This window comes from Dromiciops gliroides, chromosome 4 (assembly GCF_019393635.1).
Source record: "Dromiciops gliroides isolate mDroGli1 chromosome 4, mDroGli1.pri, whole genome shotgun sequence".
NCBI classification, from domain to species: Eukaryota; Metazoa; Chordata; class Mammalia; order Microbiotheria; family Microbiotheriidae; genus Dromiciops; species Dromiciops gliroides.
In genome coordinates, this window is record NC_057864.1 from 363621327 (window position 1) to 363642689 (window position 21363).

Genomic DNA, 21363 nt, shown 5'->3' on the forward strand with positions numbered 1-21363 from the left:
CTAATTTTTTCCTCCCAAATCAATAGGTGTTGCAGGTAGGAAAATAAAAGTCTTTTTAGAAGACCTCAAATTGTAAACAAATTGTTGACATTCTAAGGTATTATATATGTGGAGTCTCCAAATATTACTGGAGAGAAGCGTGTGCGTGTGTGTGTGTGTGTGTGTGTGTGTGTGTGTGTGTGTGTGTTTGTGTGTGAGAGAGAGAGAGACAGAGAGAGACAGAGACAGAGACAGAGACAGAGAGAGAGAGAGAGAGAATTTAAGCTAAATAAACTGACAATAAAAGGCGTCTGAAGGTGGTTTATCACACTGCCTGGGACAGATTTCTTTGGTATATAAAACTCTCTTGGCAAAGTTTATCCTCCAAACCTTGTAATTCTAAGAATATTTGTACTAGTAATGCTGAGAGCTAAGATCCAAGTTCCTAACTAGGAGTTGTTTGTCTTTCATTGTGGAAGAGGACCATGACATGGGGGTGATGTCAGGACTTGCAATGAATTGGATTTAAGTGAGGGCTATGCAAGGTCACTAACCACACTCTCTCTTCCAGAGCCATCTGGGTCCAGTGGTGAGATATAGATCAGGATGACTTGAGATGGCCCTGGATGTTTTAAGGGAATTAGGGACTTGCCCAGGGTCACAAAGCTAGTAAGTGTCTGAGGTGAGATTTTAACTCAGGTCCTCCTAGCTTCCCCCTAACTAGGAGTATGAAGAAAGGTGAGCTAAATGATCTGTAAATGTTCCTTCTCCCACTAAATTATATGATTCTACACAAGATTCTCCTCCCCAACCCCAAGCAAGCAAAGTCCTAACTACATTTCAATTCCCAGGATATCGATTTCCCTAATATTGGTAATAAAACATTGAAATTGTCCCAGCCAAACCAAGATATCTGGTCATCTCAGCCAAGGGCCTTAGGCCTTTGCTGCCTCTCCTCAACTTCATCCTTACCCCTGAAAATCAGTTCAATATACTTCAGAAAGGCTACAGTATCACATTTCGGGATGGGGGGGGATGTTCAGTTTTAATAAGAATATTTAAATGTGTGCAGGTGATTAAATATGATACTAAAATGGAAACACCACAAAGAAACTGCCTGCTATTAATAGCTAAAATAAGACAGAGCATTTACATCATTCTTTAAGGTTTGCAAAGAGCTTTACACATGTTATTTCATTTGATTCTCACAAGGACCTTGGGAAATAAGTGATATGAGACTCACTTTATAGAAGAGGAAAACTAAGGCAGAGAGAATTTAAATGATCTGCCCAGAGTCACACAGGTAATACATCTGGGGATGCATCTATACTCAGGTATTTTAGACCAGGTCCAGCTCTCTAGCTGATGCACTACCATAAGCAGAAACTTTGTGAAAGCATCTTTTAACTAGATCAGTAAAACAGTATTTGCTAGTGTGAGCTGTTGCTTAAGACATGAAATTACTTTTTTCCTATTGAACTGGAAATACATTAAACTAGTTTTTACCCCCCCCCCAAAAAAAACCCTCCAATTTGATAAGAAATTTACCAGAATGTTTTTTGTTGTAATTTTTTTTAAACTGAACTTCAATATCAAATATTGATTTATCCAAGGTATAGTAACAAGAGTTGTCATTCCTAACATTTAACTGAAGAAAGCATAGTAATATGTAAAAAATACTAGAGCTTGAGGGGACTATAACCAGAAAGTACACAGATGGAAAGCTGATGGAGGGAGCCAGAGGTGGGGGAGTGGGGGGGGGGGGAAGCGGAGAAAGCTGGATCTTGATCTGTACCAGAGCAAAAACTATCAAATTTGAGCTCAGACCATCAACTGATCAAAGAGCAATTCCACAAATGAGGTTAATCAATTGTCAAAAACTTTACATAAACTCAAAAGCAAACCGATGTGTTATGCTAAGAAAAACTATGTTCCTGGCACACAGAATACTCTTGTGTTCTATTTGTATCATGTGTTTATCCAAAAAGACTTGACCCTAGCTAAAAAGATTTAGAAAAGGAAATGAAATTTAAATTTATTTTCAAATAAATCATTTGATAAGAGAGATTCTAAAATCTAAAATTGATAACTGGCTAAAAAATACTAACATGCTGTACCAAAAAATCTATCCCCCAAATTCATCTTTAAATGTAAACCATTTATTTCCTTAGCAAACATATCAAATATAAAAGGCAACAAGTCCTCAAAGATACCCTCTAACTTAGGAACCTGGAAGAAACAAAATCATTTAAGTGCCCTTGGCCTAACTTCTCTTCTGGCTAATGCTTAATTGTCTCATTTCCAAATCAGATTGCCACTCCTTGGTGTGATATTAGTCTCCACAGGAGTAAACACTTCTGCCGGAAGTGGCATGACCTATTCTCCTGTTCTGGCCAGTTCTAGTTTTAATCTCATTCCAAATCAGTTTTTTATATATCATGTGAGATTAAATCTCCATGGAGGTGGACAACTTCACACAGGCAACATAGCTATTGCCTCCCTGATCCTTGCTGGTCAATTTTAATTCAATTTTATCAAGATTTATGAGGTGTTTTGGGGGGGTTCTTTTGTTTTTTTCTTAAAAGGTTGTATTCCCTGAATTTCACTTCCAGGCCTGTTTTCATGCTTTTGCAAATCTCTAAGCACTACATAAATGAGGATTATCTGTTTCTTTTTTCTTTTCTTTTGCATCAATATTCTGCTGTATTCTTAGCAGTACTTGCTTCTGTCAAGCCAACACCCATCCTGAGTTGAATCACTTCTTTGCATCTTTTGCTACCTAGAGTTTTTTCCTCAGTTGTTCAACTTATTGAGTCATTTTGTTTCAATACACATGCATCTCAGAAAAGACCCAAACAAACCTTCTTAAAGTATATTCTCTGAAAAAGAAACAACAGTTAAATTGGTTGTATGTTAAAAAGAAAAATAACAAAGTGAATATAGATTTTTTTTAATGGAACAGCATCTGGATAGTGCATTGAAAATAGTAATTTATTCTACTACCTGTGAGATAAATGCCTACATATTTGTTTCTGCTCCCTCATCTATACAATCCAAAGAGAGAGATCAGCATCTGAAGGGCCTCAACCAAAATAGAATCAATTTCAGGGCCTCCCTCCATCCTATGTCCAAACCATAAGGACACTATCATATATACACCCAAATTGTCAAATTTTCAGATAAAGTTTATGGAAAAAGTTTACCTCTGTTTTAAGACAAAAGAATACAGCACTATCTTTAGCTCGTGCACTTTCAATTACTTAAATCAATCCAGAATTTTGAATAGGAGTTTTAGCTGTCACAATTCCTGGAAAGTTATAAATCAGTAGTTCTTAACCTGGGATCTGTGAATCTTTATATATACATATATAAATACATATATATATTGATAAATTGTACTTGGAAGTTACTGGTTTTCTTTGTAATCTTGTTTTATTTTATTCATTTAAAAGCATTACTTTGAGAAAAGATGCATAGGATTCACCAGACTGCCATGACACTGAAAAAGGTTATGAACACCTAATATAAATAATCTTCACTGTTAATGTCTATTGAATATGTGGGGGGTTTTTTGTTTTTGTTTTTGGAGGGCAATGAGGGTTAAGTGACTTGCCCAATATCACACATAACTAGCACGTGTCAAGTGTCTGAGGCTGGATTTGAACTCAAGTCCTCCTGAATCCAGGCCCAGTGCTTTATCCACTGCACCACCTAGCTGCCCCCATTGTCAAAGTCTATCAAAGCCACGAGCTAGTTGCAGTGGGTGGCCTGGACCCTCTTCAGAGAGTAGGTATATAATAGAGAGCAGCGAATTGTACAAAGGCCCTACACCTCCTTTCTCAACATCCCCCTCTTTAGGCCACTGTTTATCTATCTCTTCTGCCGGTCCTCCTTCATCCAGCCCTTTGTGGCCTTCTGCTGCATAAACTACTAAAGAATATAGGCATTAACATGAAAATTGATGAGTCTCCCAGTGGTCCAAACTAACCCTGGGAAACAGCAAGCATCAATAAGAGCGATTCCCAGTTTGTCCTGACACTGGTTTCCAAAGTAAGAGAAGGGAAATCTCCAGGAAACATACTGCTAATACCATAAAATGTTAATGTCAGAAATTCAGAAAGGTTTCTCCAAGCAGTGGAGTATTAATATAGTTCTGAAAAAAGGAGTCAACTTGGATGACTCTTGGATGTTCTTCTACAAGCACTGAATAGCCATCAACCCCTTCCAAAAACAATCCATGTATTACATATCAACCTGGTATTTTGAGTCAACTCCTGTCTTATGTCTCATATTGCAACTGAAAATATGTATTCTACTCTATTTGCTTTTTTTTTTAGCTTTTTAGAAAAAAATTATTTCCTAAAGTACAACAATAAGAATGGCTGGTACAATATGTTCCAAAAGTCAGTGACACTCACCCTGAAATATATACAGACCTGGGTAAATGAGGTTCAAGTTTGGAAAGCACATTCCACTCTTTCATATATAGCAAAGGAATGATATAAACTAGTTTCTGTGACTCAATCATAACCAAAAAGCACTTACTCAGTATGAAATAAACTTGGACCTGGTATAGACAAACCAAAAACAAATTAAGTGGATCTGATTCTAGCCCTCTAAGAGCTTACAATCTATTGAAGGCAATTAAAATGAGCTGTCCTTCATGCAGGAGGGAGATAGTAGAGGGGAATAGATTTTTGGATTGTTTTCCCTAATTATGGTGATGGGCTAACCACAAGGTATTGCTGAGATCCAGAGAACTCAGTCAATACTACTCATTTATGGAACTCTTTATATATCTATTGCCACAGAAGAAAAATTTTCCCCTGTACAAAGAGAAAAATTATGCTTTGTTAACCATGCTAGGTTATCCAACCCAAGCAAAAGAGTTAAAACCAAATATCTTCTTATCATGATTCCTCTGTAATGGATTTTTAAAAAAGTGTCTTTATGGAAGCTATTGGAAAAAGATCTAAAAAGTGCCAAGAAGCATAACAGGTATTGCCTATGTATATCACTGGGTGATTTTTTAACATTTTCTGATCTATAATTAAAAAAAAAAAACTTTTAAGGTTAAAAACCACCTAAATTTTTAGAGAAAATACATGCATACACACATATAAATATAGATATGGCATTGTTTTAATCACGTTAAATAGCACATTTTGCTAATGAAATTATACATGCATTTCAATTTAGATACAAGGTCTTGATAGTACAATATTAAGGAATTTGATAATATAATATTAAGCAATTACCCAGAAATTACAAAAAAACATGCTGACTGGGTTTGCCATATGTTGCTTTCATGAAAACACATAAACTTTGAAAAAAAATGAAATGTCTATTTTCTCATTTCTGTTCAACATTAAGATGTTTCTAGTTAACATATGAAGGGAACTATTGTTTGCTGGCAGCTATTAATCATTACATTCCTACATTACCATGTGCTATAGCATTAATACATGCCAGGTTACTAGAATCAGATTGCTGATACCTTCTCAATGTCACCAACATCATAGGTACTAAATGTAAATTCAATCCGTGTGTGTTGATATATTTATTTGCTGGGCCTCAGTTTCTTCATCTGCAAAATAAAGAACTAGACTAAATGTCTTCTGTGACCAATGATGCCATGATTTTCCTCTGGAAAGTAATGATTTTTTTCTCAAATTAAATGCCTTTATGATGATATGAATATAGAAGAGCCTGAACTTTAATCACCTCAGATTTAACATCACATTGAGACCAATGGAATGAGAGAGTATCTTCTTTCTCTGTGCTGTTTCAGTCTTTCATTAAAGTTACCAATATAATCTTGACCAAAAATCTAGATCCTGGAACAATAGAAATTTTGTCATCTGAATGTCTACAACCAAGCTAAAAAAAGTAAAATTCTTCAGTTCTCATTTCTATATCATTGCTAAGTTAATAATTTATTCTCTACTTCATGCCTTTTAAACTACTACAGGGTAGTCAATGAGGAAAATAGTAAAAACATTACCAAACATCACACATTTATTTATATAGTGTTTCAAAGAGTTTACTTTTCTCACAACACTCTGAGATACTCTGCATGAGCATTGTTATCTCCACGCTACAGATATGAAAACTTGATGGAGGTTAAGTGATTTACCTGAGATCATCCATCCATTTTTCAGAGGTGGGATTTCAACTAAAATCCCCTGACTTCCAGTCCAGAAATCTTATCTACTCCCTTCTACATCCCATGCACTCTTTTCTTTTCTTTTTTTTTTTTTTTCTGGAGAGGCAATGGGGGTTAAGTGACTCGCCCAGGGTCACACAGCTAGTAAGTGTCAAGTGTCTGAAGCCGGATTTGAACTCAGGTACTCCTGATTCCAGGGCCGGTGCTCTTTCCACTGCACCACCTAGCTGCCCTGCCCATGCACTCTTTTCAAACACACTTTGAATTAGATCTTAAAAAGAAACTACAAGGGCAGTTAGGTGGTACAATAGATAAAGCACCAGCCCTGGATTCAGGAGGACCTGAATTCAAATCCAACCTCAGACACTTGACACTTACTAGCTGTGTGATCCTGGGCGAGTCACTTAACACTCACTGCCCCACAAAAAAAAGAAAAGAGAAAAGAAAAGAAAAAAGAAAAGAAAAGAAAAGAAAAGAAAAGAAAAGAAAAGAAAAGAAAAGAAAAGAAAAGAAAAGAAAAGAAAAGAAAGGAAAAGAAAAGAAAAAAGAGAAGAAAAGAAAAGAAACTACAGGTACTCCCTCAGTAAGAAATACCCTATTTATACTCAACCAGCCTACTGTATATGCTTTCCCACTTCCTCTACTTATACAAAAGCCAATTCACTCATTCTGAATAGCAACCAAGGGATCTACATCCCTCTTTACCCAAAGCAGATAAACTCAACCAACCATCCTTTCTTTTCTGGAGTGATGCCTGAGAGGGAGGCCCCAGACCCTCTGCAGGGCCAGGTTGTGCATCAACCATCTTTCCTCTTTAATTTGGTCAGCTTCAACTTACAAACTCTTTCACACACATTTTCTCTTTGTGGGTGAAAACATGGAACAATGGAAGGACCACTATAGTTGAGTCAGAAGAACTGACTTCCATCCCTGGCTCTGTGCTTTACTGTGTGACATGGAGCAAGTAACCATTTTTGCAGTCCTAGATTTTGCTCTCTGACTTATTCCACCATACAACTGTTTGAAGGCTCAAATGGGAGTTGTTGTTCAGCCAGGTCCAACCCTTCTTGACCCCATTTGGGGTTTTCTTGGAAAAAATATTGGAGTGGTTTGCTATTTCCTTCTCCAGATCATTTTGCAGATGAAAAAACTAAGGCAAACTGGGTTAACTGACTTGCCCAGGGTCACAAGTCAAGTGTCTGAGGCCAGATTTGAACTCAGGTCTTCCTGACTCCAAGCTAACCACTGTGTCCACTGTATATACTAAATCACTTAGTGCCTTAGTAAATCACAAAGTACATGGAAAGGGTTGCAATCTCTATCATTCAATAAAACATTCCCTATCAATTAAATCCCAGATCCTTGAAATTTTCTAACACTTTCTCAAAATTATTTTTAAAGACAATAGAAGTAGATTAAAAATTATTAGTAGTATCATCACTAACATCAACTGTGTGGCCTAGGGCCTTGGGAGGACTAAATTTATGATAGAACAGTATTCCAATTTAACATTCAGTGTCCTTACAAACAACCCTTTTTTCTGTCTTCTTTAGCTTTGCAATTCTGCACAACAGTCAATAAATTGAAAGAGTGCTATACTTGACTACAAAACTTCAGTTTTAAAAAGAGATTACATTAGGGGAAGCTAGGTAGCACAGTGGATAGAGCACTGGCCCTGGAGTCAGGAGGACCTGAGTTAAAATCTGGCCTCAGACACATGACACTTACTAGCTGTGTGACCCTGGGCAAGTCACTTAACCCCAATTGCCTCACAAAAAAAAAAAAAGGAGAGATTACATTAAAGGTTGATAAGATTTTAATTCAAAAAGAACAAAAAAATACACATTAGAAACCAATTCAGGGGGCAACTAGGTGACGCAGTGGATAGGGCACTGGCCCTGGATTCAGGAGAACCTGAGTTCAAATCCAGCCTCAGACACTTGACACTTACTAGCTGTGTGACCCTGGGCAAGTCACTTAACCCTCATTGCCCCACAAAAAAAGAAAAAAGAAAAGAAAAGAAAAAAGAAACCAATTCAGGCAAAATAAGCTTTTTTCATAAATAGGTAGACTAGGGGGCAGCTAGGTGGCGCAGTCGATAAAGCACCCGCCCTGGATTCAGGAGGACCTGAGTTCAAAGCTGGCCTCAGACACTTGACACTAGCTGTGTGACCATGGGCAAGTCACTTAACCCTCACTGCCCTGCAAAAAAAACGAAAAAAAAAAAACATAAATAGTTAGACTAGTTGAGAACATTATATCATTTTATCATAATGGCAGCAAGGTGAATAGTTCTAGAGTAAGGAAGACCCAAGTTCAGTTCCAGCCTCAGACACTTATTAGCTGTGTAACCCTTGGCAGGTCACTTAACCACTGTCTGCCTCAGTTTCTTCACCCATAAAACAGTGATAAAATAGCACCTACCTCTCAGGGTTATATCTGTAAAATACACTGTAAAACAAAGTTCATCATCATTATTAAACAAACGAATGGGTTAAAATGTTGCCGTACTCATTCATAATTCAATTATCCTCATAACAATCTACTCAAGGTTTTTGTCAGGAAAGCACTTTGTAAATTTTGTAAAACATTACCTAAAAGCAACTTTGTAAAATACTACCTAAATATGAGCCACTGATATAATTAGAGAAACTTACTAGGGAGAAGGGAATACATAAAATCTTAACTATTTCTCTAACATATAAAAGACTTCTAACTAAACTATTTCTATTATCTAAGACATCAATATCCAAGGTATTCCACAACGCAGGATTCCTTTGGAGCAGTATGAGAAAGGGCTGTTACCCAGGCTAACAAAGCATTCCTGCTTCAATAAGATTTTTGATGAAATGATGTCACAATTCACTAGTATCTTTGTTATTGAGACTCCCATACAAATTTCTCAGGTGCCTAGCACATGGTAGACTCTTTTTTTTTTTTTTTTTTGCAGGCAATGGGGGTTAAGTGACTTGCCCAGGGTCACACAGCTAGTAAGTGTCAAGTGTCTAAGGCCGGATTTGAACTCAGGTACTCTTGAATCCAGGGCCGGTGCTTAACCACTGTGCCATCTAGCTGCCCCTGCACGGTAGACTCTTAATAAATATTTATTGACTATCTTAAGGAATATAAAGCAGTGCTGTTGCTGATGATGATGATAACGATAGCTGACTGTTATTTTTTAGGGTTTTAGCATCTGCAAAGTTCCTTTTCATACTTCATATCATCTGATCCCACAATAACCCTACAGGGTAGGTGTGAGAAAATGGGTAGTTGTCTCCTCTCAATGTAGATGTAACAGTCAGTCATACTCTTCCTGACCTGTTTGTAGGACAAAGGTCTTGGATCCCCTCCTCCCCTTCAGGCTAGCAATGTCACATAGCTCAAGGAGCCCTGGTCTCAATAAGGTCCTCCAGAGTTGTGTCCATATAAGGAAGTATAAGGTCCACTCCTGAGTTATGCCCATATAAGGAAGAGGGGTGGGAATACTGTGTTCTGATGAGCTAGTTTTTGCCAGTAGATTTTAACCCTTGAGTAATTGGACCAATGATGAAAAAAGGGAGGGTCCATTCAAGTTGGGGACTAGGGTTTAAAACAGGGCCTGCAAGCCCCCTTGTTTTGCACCCACTAGCTGCACACTAGGGTGCCTCCTTCTCATGAGAAGGAAATAAAGAGCCTTTGTCACATCCCTGTTGAGTTCCTGAGAATTATTGAGAAGGGGATGTTTTTTCCCTCACAGTAGATATTACAGAGACTGCTATCCTGGGTTTACACATGAGGAAATCAAGCAAAGTTTAAGTGACTTGTTCAATCATTATAGAACTAGTCAGTATTAAGAGATGGCTTATAGACTCAGTCCTTCCTGATCCCAAATATTTCTCCATGTTGCCTCAGCATACATTCCCAGATGAAAATCATAACTATTTTCACATTCAGTTAGAACAAAGGAACGGAATTTCCTCCAAAACTTGGAAAGATACTTTGTTGTTCTACTTCTAGGGACAAAAGGATAAATTATTTATTTAGCGGGGTAATGAGGGTTAAGTGACTTGCCCAGAGCCACTCCCTTTTTTCAGATGAGGAAACTGAGGCAAGCAGGGTTAAATGATTTGTCCAGGGTCACAAAGATAGAGTCTGAGGCCAGATTTCACCTCAGGAAGAGGAGTCTTTCTGACTCCAGGCTAGGCACTACTGTGCCACCTAGCTGCCCCCCTACCCCCCATATAAATATATATAATAAATATAAATTAGGTTATATACAAGGCAGATTTTGTCTGTACCACATCTGTATTAACTGAGTACATTCTTCTGAGTTACATTATAAAATAACCCTGGACCAGTTTTTATAAACAAATATGTTAGATGGAAAGAAGAAATAAAAGTGAGTGGCTGGGCGGGATCCAGCATTTTAAGAAGAAATGAACAGAATTATCACTTCTTGAAAGTGTGGTTTTCTAAGGTTTTCATTTTAAAGGTGACGATGAGATCAGACTAAAATGTATGCAAAGAATATTTCTATAATGACACAGAGCCTGCCCCCCTCCAGCTCCTACCACAGTTTATACAAAATATTCCTCATACCCACGTAAACTACCAAGTTATGCCTGAGCACTAGAGATTAACATTAATTTACCCTTCTTGTTTTTCATTAGCCTCTGTCACAACCCTACCATTCTTTCGATATTTTCTGAATTGCTGGTGAGCAGTAAAAAACAAATACAGCAGTCATGATTTAATCAGAGACTTCACTGCAGAAACAGCCAGAAAAAGTAGACACACTTAGAATAGTAAATGAATCAAGAAAAACACTTACAGGCTCATTAATAAGGTGGCAATTAGGTCTTCTGGGAAAATCCATTTCTAAAAGAACGCCAAACTAAGCTATCTAATTCAAGTAAAATTATGTTTTGACACCAATACTTTACACTGTATATGGCATCATAATTTCTCTTTTGAGAAAACTGACAAGGATCTGTTTTTTTTTAATATGGAGTACAGACAGCAACAAAAAGAATACTAGTATAGAAATATTTAATATGTTTTAAGTGTGAACTCTCACTTATTAAACATGACTGCCACCTTAAATAAGTATTCTCTATACAAACATTCTTAAAAACACATCCAAAAGAGAAGGAGCTTCATCTAGGACAGTGTAGCAAGGATTCTTACAAAGGACTGGGCAAGGTGGGGAACAAGATGATTTTAGGTTTCTATTTAAGACTAGAATCTGTAAGAAAATATAACTGCTATTGGCAACATTGAAGGGAATACCATTTATTGTACTTTAGTTTCCAGTATCAATGCTACCAACAAAAGTGTGCTAAGTACAATTCAATCTTATATTGCTCTTGGTTCTTAGGAACCAGATCTAATCTTTTACTTTTAATAGACACCTTTTCTTTCTTTCTTTTTTTTTTTAAGTGAGACAATTGGGGTTAAGTGACTTGCCCAGGGTCACACAGCTAGTAAGTGTGTGTTAAGTGTCTGAGGCCGTATTTGAACTCAGGTACTCCTGACTCCAGGGCTGGTGCTCTATCCACTGTGCCACCTAGCTGCCCCCTACACCTTTTCTTTTAATGTCACATCCATGTCATATTCCCCTCCCCTCTTCTCCTCTCCTCTTCCCTCCCTACCCTCCTCTCTTCTCTCCCTCTCCCACCTCTCCTCTCCTTCCCTCCCTTTCTTTCCTCTCCTCTTCTCTCTTCTCTCCTCCTCTTCTCTCCCTTTATCCTCTCCTCTTTTCCCTATTCCCCTCCCCTTTTCTTCTCTTCCCTCTCCTCCTCCCTTTTCTTCCCTTCTCTCCTCTCTTCTTCTCCCCTATTTTCCCCTCCTCACCTCCACCTCTCTTCTCCTTCCCCCTTCCCATCTTCCCCCCTCTTCTTCTCTCCTCTCCCCTACTCACTTTTTTTTGCCTCCTCTCCTCCTTTCCTCTCCCCACCTCTCATCTCATCTCCCAGCAACCTTCCTTTACTATACTTAGTACAACAGCAATGACAGTAAAGTACAGCCCCACATTCTTGTCATTCTCATTAAAAGCAGCTGTCTTCTTTCTAGTTCTTGAATTTGTATTTGCTTTAATATATCTGAACAGGTAAGCTATCAATAGGTGATATAAATAGGTAAATATTTCCGGTTTAAAAAAACCACAACAATCACATTCATGTCATCAATAAATTCATTATGAAAACTTTTTTTTTTCCCTTTACACTGGAGTCCACATGGCAAGTCTTTCCAAGCAAAGCCTCTCTGTGTGCAGTCATACCCCAGAACACTTGGGAGCTCTGGTAAAGCAGTGCATAGTAAGGAAATCCCACGGTGATTCAATAGGCAGTAGGTACATTTGGGAGGAAGACAAGATTGAAATGTGTGTTTGTTCAATGAGTCAATTTGTTCAAACTGAGTCAAGGAACTCATTCACCCAGGCTGCTGTCTAAACTGTGGTATATTATCCCATTGCTCAATTCTGACTTGGGGTAATTTCTGTAGCCAGCCAGCTGCTACTCAGCAAAGCAACACAAGACTAGGCTTTAGGGAAGTGAGGCCCATTAGCAGCTGCTTTTTAGCAGAAGGAGGGGTAGAGGAAGGTTGAACTTATATTTATATTTAGTCCCCAAAGATTCTTTTAACCTCAAAAGGTTAACTTATAAATCACAATGCACATATAGAGCCCTCTCTCCATCTCAGTTTTTCTATCTACAAAATGGGAGAGATAAATACCTTATATTCAAATAAGCTGTGCAGGGATTTTAAGGGGTGGTCCAAAACTCTTGACTTCATTTGGTTAGGACATTCTAAGAGAGTAAATTTCCCCAACCAATGCACATTCAGCAAATGTCCAGCAACTTAAAATCTTAGATAGCTTACCTGAGTACCAGAGGTTAAGTGACTTGCCCAAGGTCCCAGAGCCTGGTCACACAGTGTCAGTCAGGGGTGGACCCGAAACTCAAGTCTTTCTTACCCCTCTCCACCCACTATACTGTATGCTACCTCTCTACCAGGACCTGCTGATATGAATCAGGTACCATGCATGGAAAGGCCTTAAGTAAATATTATCTGACATCTTCTTGGCAAAGACATTCCATCTTTCTAAGCCTTGACTACCCAACTCATAAAATGAAAGGGTTAGGTTAGGTAATCTCTAAGGTCCCTTCCAGGTATGATCACATATTATCCAAGTAAAATAATTTATATGGCAGCTAGGTGGCACAGAAGATAGTGCAGGGCCTGGAGTCTGAAAGACACATCTTCCTGAGTTCAAATCTGCTTTACTAGCTGTGTGACCCTGAGCAAGTCACTTAATCAAGTTTACCTCAGTTTCTCCACATGGAGAAGAAAATGTCAAACCACTTGAGCACCTTTGCCAGGAAAACCCCAAATGGTGCCAGAAAGAATCGGACTGAAAAACGATTGAAATAACAACAAAAAATGTATATACCTAAGTAACTTAGCTAACTCATTTCCCTACAGAATAGAATGACAGCTGAAAAGTAAATTCTAGCAATTAAATTAAGACCCAGAGAGGTGAATTCACTAGACTAAGGTCATTCAGGCAATAAGAAGGTGAACCATGTCTTCTGCTTCTGAATTCAGGTCTCAGTGTACCACACTAGGGATGTATAAGCTCTTTTAAAAGTTCTGAAATAGTATCAATCAAAAACATGGATTTTTTTTTTCATTTGGAACTGCTAAATTGGTTCCTAAAATAATTACATGTGACAAAATAATACACTTGTGGGTTTGTTTTTGTTTTTTTCTTCTGGATTACCAATATGCAAAGAAGAATGCCAAAAAATTCAGTTCAGTGTTAAGTGGATTAATGGCAATGTTCCACAATTCAGTCCCTATGATTCTTATACCCCAAAGGCTTATTTTTCCCCCAGAATCTCAGCACTTGAAAATGAAGGAAGACAAAAATCTTTTTTTTAAACAATTCATCACAGAAATTTAATTTCCAATACTGGAAAGACTGACTGTAAATCAAAATAATTCCTCAAGCACTTTACTAAAATGTTAAAGGAAAATAAGGATACCACACCCTCCAACGTACTCTGGATGGTAGTAGGAAAGCTATTTATGTAGCTATCAAACCATTTTACATTAAAGAAATCCCATTTTCTTCAGACTACTTTCTGAAAAAAAAAATCAGGAAATTGATTTTTGGTCTCTAAATATCTCCAGATGCAGATTTCTTAAAGATTGTTTGATGATCATAATAAATAATCAAATGAAGCAATAGTTTTCTGAAGAATACTTTAAAATTATTTATTATACCTTAACAAGTCGAATTTTTGTCAAACTACCTTTATAATAAAGGATTTTAATAATTGACTCCATGTTTTCTCCATGCATGAAATATAAACATAAATAGCTATTCTGTGAAAAGCAAATGATCAGATGACACAAAGTTCAAAAGTCAACGGTACCAATGTTAATCTATTATATTGATTTGTATTTTGAAATGAAATACAAAACACCATGATTTTATGATGATAATATTTTTAATAATGACATCCAGCACGTGATTTAATAAAGAATAAGCAGTGCTAAAAGCATCACAATATTATTAGATAAAAGGAAAGGTAATATGTAGTGTAGTACATGAAATAAGGCAACATGGTAGGGGTTTGGTGTGGAGGTGGGGTGGTTGACAAGAAGAATCTTACAAAACAAAGCTGACCAGATAGATCTAACCTTAGGACAAGGTGTAGCTAGAATATGCCAAGAGGAAATTTTTGATCTACTGAATGGATGACATATAGCTTTAAATAAAGCTTGCTAACAATGAGATAGATTCTTCCTTCTTTGGGAATAAACACCCCTCCTTAAAGAATTCCATTTTTTTTCTTATTTGTACTTTACAAACAACAACAAAATAGAAGACTGTAAATTCTCTGAGTTGTTTCCTGTCTGTCAGTCTTCCTGCATTCCTCTTTCTTGTCATCCCCTGAAGAGCAAGCAAGGGGAATAGGAAAAGGAAAACAAAATGCGACATCCCAAACATGAAAAATCTCTAAAGTCTTTTTCAGTTCAAATCCATGTTTTTATAAACTTAGTAAAGCTTGCCTAAGGCTTCAAGACCATGTTAAATATTATTTATTCCTTATGCATGTACTAATACTTTCAATAACCCAAGAGGATACTTGAACTAAAAATACTACTAAGCAACAAAGCTAGTTTCCCTAAATATAACTACCACATGTTAGCTATGTATGTGAAAGTTGATAAACCAAGTGTAATGTTAATGTGCCTGTATCAGATAGAGATAGAGACATAAAAGTTCAATGGGAACATGACTGGCATTAGTGAAGGGTGTGAATGAGTCCCATTCTCAGTTAAAAAAAAATGTGCCCAGGACCAGAAGTCGTCTTGATCAGAACACAGGGCAATGGTTTTTTGTCACCCTAATGTATACTTAGTAACAGAGAAGGAAGAGCTGTCAGCACCATACATGCTAATGACCCCAGCAGCAGCCAGATCTCTCTCCCCATCCAGTTAGGCCAGACACAAAATGAGGTAGAAAATCAAGAAACTTAATTTCTGTCAGATAAAGCATGTGGAGAAGTTGAGAGTCAACATATGAACCATTCCAAGGAAACATCCTGTGGTAGCACCTTTGTTGACATTTGTTTTGAGTTTACAAAACTAATGTACTGAAGAATGTTAATAGATGTACAGAAAATTAAAACAAAGGAAAGCTCTAAGATAAAGACTTTATGTTTGTTTCTGCATATAAAACAGGGGAAGATAACTGCACAAAAATGCAACACTTAGAAGCAGGACTGCTAAATGAGATGCAAGAACTAGAAGAGAACAACTGGATGAATATTTACCTAGTAATATGACATGAAGCTATATTCAAAGTAGTATCTTGAGCTGCATGCAAAGACATACATCACACTAGAGAGACAATAGTCCCTCTCTAGGACACTGATAAGACTGCATCTAAAATACTGTATATTATGCAGGACACCAATACTAAAAACTGAACCGACAGGAATATATATTCAGCTCTAGTAGATTATGTAAAATGCCAATAAGACACCTGCTTGTTCAGCATGAGTAATGATTTACACAACGCTAGTAAGTACAAAAGTATACCGATCTCTTTTTCTTAGAAATGACAAAAATTGTGGTCTAGCTGTGTGGATATTTGTGGGTAATGCTGATTAAAAGGAAGAACTAGTTGAAGGTGAAAGACAGAAAAATTTTTTTTCCCATGCTAGGTGACACCTTATGACATTTAGGATGTACTAATTTAATTATTTCTTAAAATAAAATTTCTCCTTTGCATTTCTGTGGCACTTCATAGATATTATGTAGCACTTTATTATTTGATCTTTAAAACAACCTTTTATTGGATCTCATTGAACAGATGGGGGAAGTAAGCTACAAAGAGGTCAACTGACTTGCCTAGGGTCAGTAAGTGGCCAAATATGATTAAGACCTAAGCTCTTATGACTCCCTGGACTTATGATCTTTCAGAACACTGTTTCTTCCATCCACAAAAATCATTATACTACAGAGTCTAATGAGAGGACTCATCCTTGATTCACTGAATAATCTAAACAAGTCACTTAACTTTACTACACCTCAGTTTCCCTAGCTATGAAACATGCTATTTTAAGTGAAATATAGAAAAATGACAGGATGTGTTCATTTGGGCTTGACAGGAAGGTCTATGTAAAATGAACTTCATTTATAACATGTCTACAGTTCAAGTGATCACATAATTGTTCAATAGTGAAATAGCTTTAAACTTACATCTATCATGTTTTGAAATGCAACAACAGACTGGCAGCTACTAAGGCAGTAATGCTGAATGAACATCAAACCTTCCAGTGGCCTTCCGGGTATACTGCATAAAACAAGACTTGTTTGTAAGGAGCCACACACTATAATTTCTTGAAGTGGCAAGTTGACCCTTGTGTATATAATTTAAAATGCATACAACAGTAAGGAATCTTTATAGCACTAATACCACCTTACATCTGTAGAACACTTTACAAAATGTAAAGTGTTTCCCAAAGGGCTTCCCAAAAGGACTGGCCAGTAGGCCCATTTGGAAATCTAGTCAAGAAAAAACACCATAGGGAAAAATTCCACATTGACATAAGGACCTCACAAACTAATATGCTTTACTATGTTTTTTGCCTCAAGCCTGACAATGAATTTGGAATTAATATTAGCAATAAGCCATACCAATGTTCTGATAGTCTCAACTAAAATCATCCTTAACAAAACAGATCTTTAATTTCTACAACTGAGCAGTTCAAAAACGGATGCTAAGTATCAGAGATTATATGTAAATCAATATTGTATCATACACGACACAAATTTCTTTAGTTATAAAACCAATGTTGCACCCAGTCCTGTGAAGATTGCATCCATTAAGGAAGCACATCATTTTACTTCAGTTCAATATAAAGCCAAACTTTTTTTTTAATTAACCAGAAAAGAGCATCTGAGCACATCCTACTATAATTATTCGACTAGTTGGAGTACATAAGACAACTTATTCCACCTTTTATTCATAAATATATGACATGCAGAAACATAAAAAGGGCAAAGAGAATACCAGAAAAGCAAAGAACATCTACTCAGTTCAGATGGGGTCACTTAAATGTTTATTATTACTCTAGCCAGATCATTATCCAGTCATATCCAGACTCTACTCAGTCTACATTGATAGAAAACATCTAATAAGTTTCACTGTCTTCTTACCTCCTGGACAAACCAGTCTTTAACTGGTCTGCTTCACTATTTATTTGCTCCTTAGTACAACAATGTATAGTTCATTACCCAGAATGTATTATTTTTGGAAGGAGACCAGATATAAATCACAAATAAATAAATAAGTACTCAATACAAAAGACACCACAGAGAAGATTAGGATAATGTTAGGGTTGATTTACTAATCTCAAAACTTTTATAGGGAGCCTCCCATAGATCATTTGAGATATGGAAACTGCTTACAGCAGACAATCACCTCTTTTGATTTAAAAGCATTCTTCTGAAGAAAAAGTAATATTTTTATGCAGCAAGAAATGTGTGTGAGTGGGGAGGAAGGCTCATTTTCTTTACTACAGACTGTATCCTGAGCTGCTGTAACAATAGTGGCTACAACTCTTGACTACATGTAGTTTAATCACTCTACTAGTCAGGAGTTCAAACTTTCAATTAACAAACTCCTTGTCTTTCCCAGCTCAGGCACTCAATGCAGTGACAAACACTGTGGCAGAAATCAATACTCCCTCCAACTTGCCTGCATAGAATGCCTTACACATCAAGAACAACTCCAATACTAATAGTCAGACTAAGTCAAAGATGCATGCAGTAATGTTTACTATAAGGAGAATTAAATTATATTATCAAATCATTCATCAAGAGCAGCAAATGAATTCATTCTGCATATATCACCTACATGGCTAACATTCAGAACAGCTTTTATTGCAAAGTGTTGTATTTCATAATCTCTGCTTGACTGCACTGCATACACAGCACATGGAACTACCTGAATTTCTCTAGGCTGATTCCCTTTATAGATCCTGGGAAGGGAAGGGAAGGGAAGGGGGGGGGGGGAATAAAGCCATAATCATGAAACCTTCAGGCTGAGGATTTTTTTTACCCTCCAGAAAACCGGATAATCACAAACACGTGAGGAAACCACCAATTATAAACTAAGTTAATTATCCGTCTCCAGAATAGACATGCTGATAACCTAGATAGCTGTGAAGCTTCTTCCCCGCTCTATCTTCTCCATAATAACTTGGCCACCTCTGTGTCTCCATCTGCACAACCAACCAAAGCAGCAGATGCAGTTCCCAGCGAAGTGGAGCTGTGGGAGCCTGGCCAGCCAAGTTGCTGGGACTGGCGGATAGGAGCCACAGAGCCCCACTGCACGCCGCCATCCACCAGGTGAAACTCACAATGCTTCAGAGGAGACACAGGAAGCAACCGAAAAAAAGTTACTTTATTTGAGAAGGCGCCAGTCGCACGGGAAGGCGAGCAGGGACCAGATCTGTTGGAAGGGACGGGGTTCAAGGGCTCCTCTTGGCTTGAATTATGAGCCAATATGTTTGTCTTCCTGTGGAAAGAAGTTTCATTCCATTCCGCCCCCCCACCCCGCCCCCTCGCCCCATCACCTTGATCCTCCTTCTGCCTAGTTCCAGTTGACCTTAGCAGAGCAGTAGCTGGGTTTCTAAAACCCACTCCGAGTTCCCCACTCATGCGAAGGTTCAACCTTGCCCAAACCTGGCTTCCGAGGAATACGAATATTGTTTCCTCAAGTCATGTTTCGCTCACACATGAAGTCTAGGTGAACAGATCAACAACACAAAGAAAAGGAGTACCTTAACATTACTAGGCAGGCTGGCGGGGGCCAGGGGAGGAAGGAGGAAGGGAAGAAAGAAGTTAGACAATAGTGGCAGGTTCGATTATTCCCGGGACAAACACTACCTGGAAAGGAGGGAAGCTCGACATTACTTCATCCGCCACAATTAGGAGGCCGGCTTCCCCGGGGGGTTGGGGAGGGGGGGGGTGTTTGATTTTCTTTCTTTTCTTTTAAATGAACTAATACCAAATATCAACAAGAGCTCCAGAGTAGCCTCTGAAGAAGTACTGAGTACTTCTGCTCCCCCTTACCCTACTAACCCAGAGCGAGCCGGACTCGGCTGCTACCAATCCCTGTAGGAAAAGCTAAGCAACACCAACGCTCCGGCACAAGTACACCGACACGCCGCCACCTATGAGTGGCCTGAACCCCGGGCTGAGAAACCGTCCGAAAAGAAACAATGGATTTGCAGAACGAAAAGTGTCTGCCTGGCTCCCCTCTCCTGCCCCGCGGTTCTCAAGAACCAGAAACTCGAGCACAGTCCAAGATTCCCCGGCACCTTTCCCCGACCCGGGGGCTTCTTCCCTCTCCCCTCCCTTAGACGTCCAAGGAAGCCCCTCCTGCCGGAGCACTGCCGGGAAAAGGTGGGGGGGGGGGGAGGAAAGACACGCGCCGCCACCATGCAACTTACCTGCGGAGAACTGGGCTCGGGCAGCTCCAGGGAAAGGCCACGGGGCAAGGAGCACGAGAGCCACGAAGGGAGGAAGCGCCCACGCCGCTGTATCCATGTTGAGTTGGGGAGAAGTTTTCCAGCCACTTCACAAATTACACCTCCCCCCCACCCACCCACCCCCCGGTGAAACCCAAGCGAGGCGAGACCCCGCGGGTCGAAATCCGACCTACAACAGCTCCCCGCGAATCACTTTCTTTAGGCTTCTTCGCAGACTCCAAACTAGCTTCGGGTAGCAGAGGCGACCCTCGTCCCGGTGCGGCCGCGGCGGCTCTCCATGCTCCGCGGCGGCGGCGACTCTTGTTAGTCCAGAGTTACTTTGGTGGAAGGCGGAGGGAGGGAGGGAGGGATTGAGGGAAGAGGGGAGGAGCCCCACGGGGTGACGTCTCCTCCTCCGTTTTCAAACACTTCGCAGGAATGTGGGACTCCCGAGCCCAGCCTGCCCGGCCGCCCGCGCCTCCTGCCGGAGACACGGAATCCCAGCATGCCGGAGGAGCGGCGCGGTCCAGGAGCGTCGGTCCCCGCGTCCGTCTAGGAGGTCTGTCAGTCCATCTGCCCGGCTGAGAGCAGCAGCTGCAGTTCAGGCTCCCGGGCGCTTTTGTTCGACTGCCTGGATCCACGCTTCTGTTTGTGGGGCGCGGTTGGATTGGAGGCAGAAGGGGAGAGAAATGGCAGCCTGGCTTTTCTAACCTCGACAGCCGTGGCTGGACCAAAGAAAAGATAGTCCTTGAACATCTGCACCCCCGATTCAAAAGGCCGAGAAATAGACAGCCTTGCTTCAGCTGCCAGACAGCCAACAAGCATTTCTTAAATACCTGCTATGTGCCGGACACTGTGCTAACGGTTGGTGATACTAAGAAAGGCAAAAAGAGTTCCTGCCCACAAGAAGCTTCCATTCTAATTGAGGGGAGAGACTCTGTGTGTGTGTGTGTGTGTGTGTGTGTACACATATACACCCACACATATGTGTGTGGATAAAGTGGAGATAAGCAAAGAGGGAAGGAAAGAATTGGTAATTGAAAAGAGGCTTGGGAAAGGCTTCTTGCAGAAGGTGGAGGAGTTAGCTGAAATTGTATAGAAGCAAGGAGGAGGAGTTGAAAAGGAGAGAGTAGGTGATTGGAAGCAGGTTGTAGTGAGAAGGAAAGAGACGCGAGGAAATGC

At 39.2% G+C, this 21363-nt stretch overlaps 1 protein-coding gene across 11 annotated transcripts in view; it reads right to left on the reverse strand.

Annotated features, from left to right (window-relative positions):
- The window catches only part of PTPRK (protein tyrosine phosphatase receptor type K), a 756597-nt gene extending 736292 nt beyond the window's left edge, over positions 1-20305 (reverse strand). For all 11 annotated transcript variants that reach the window (XM_044001295.1, XM_044001287.1, XM_044001294.1 and 8 more), the window contains exon 1: positions 20164-20305. In XM_044001295.1, coding sequence (XP_043857230.1) covers positions 20164-20260 — 97 coding nt within the window. In that variant the 5' untranslated portion in view covers positions 20261-20305. The remainder of the gene's footprint in view (positions 1-20163) is intronic.
- Positions 20306-21363: the final 1058 nt, after the last annotated feature.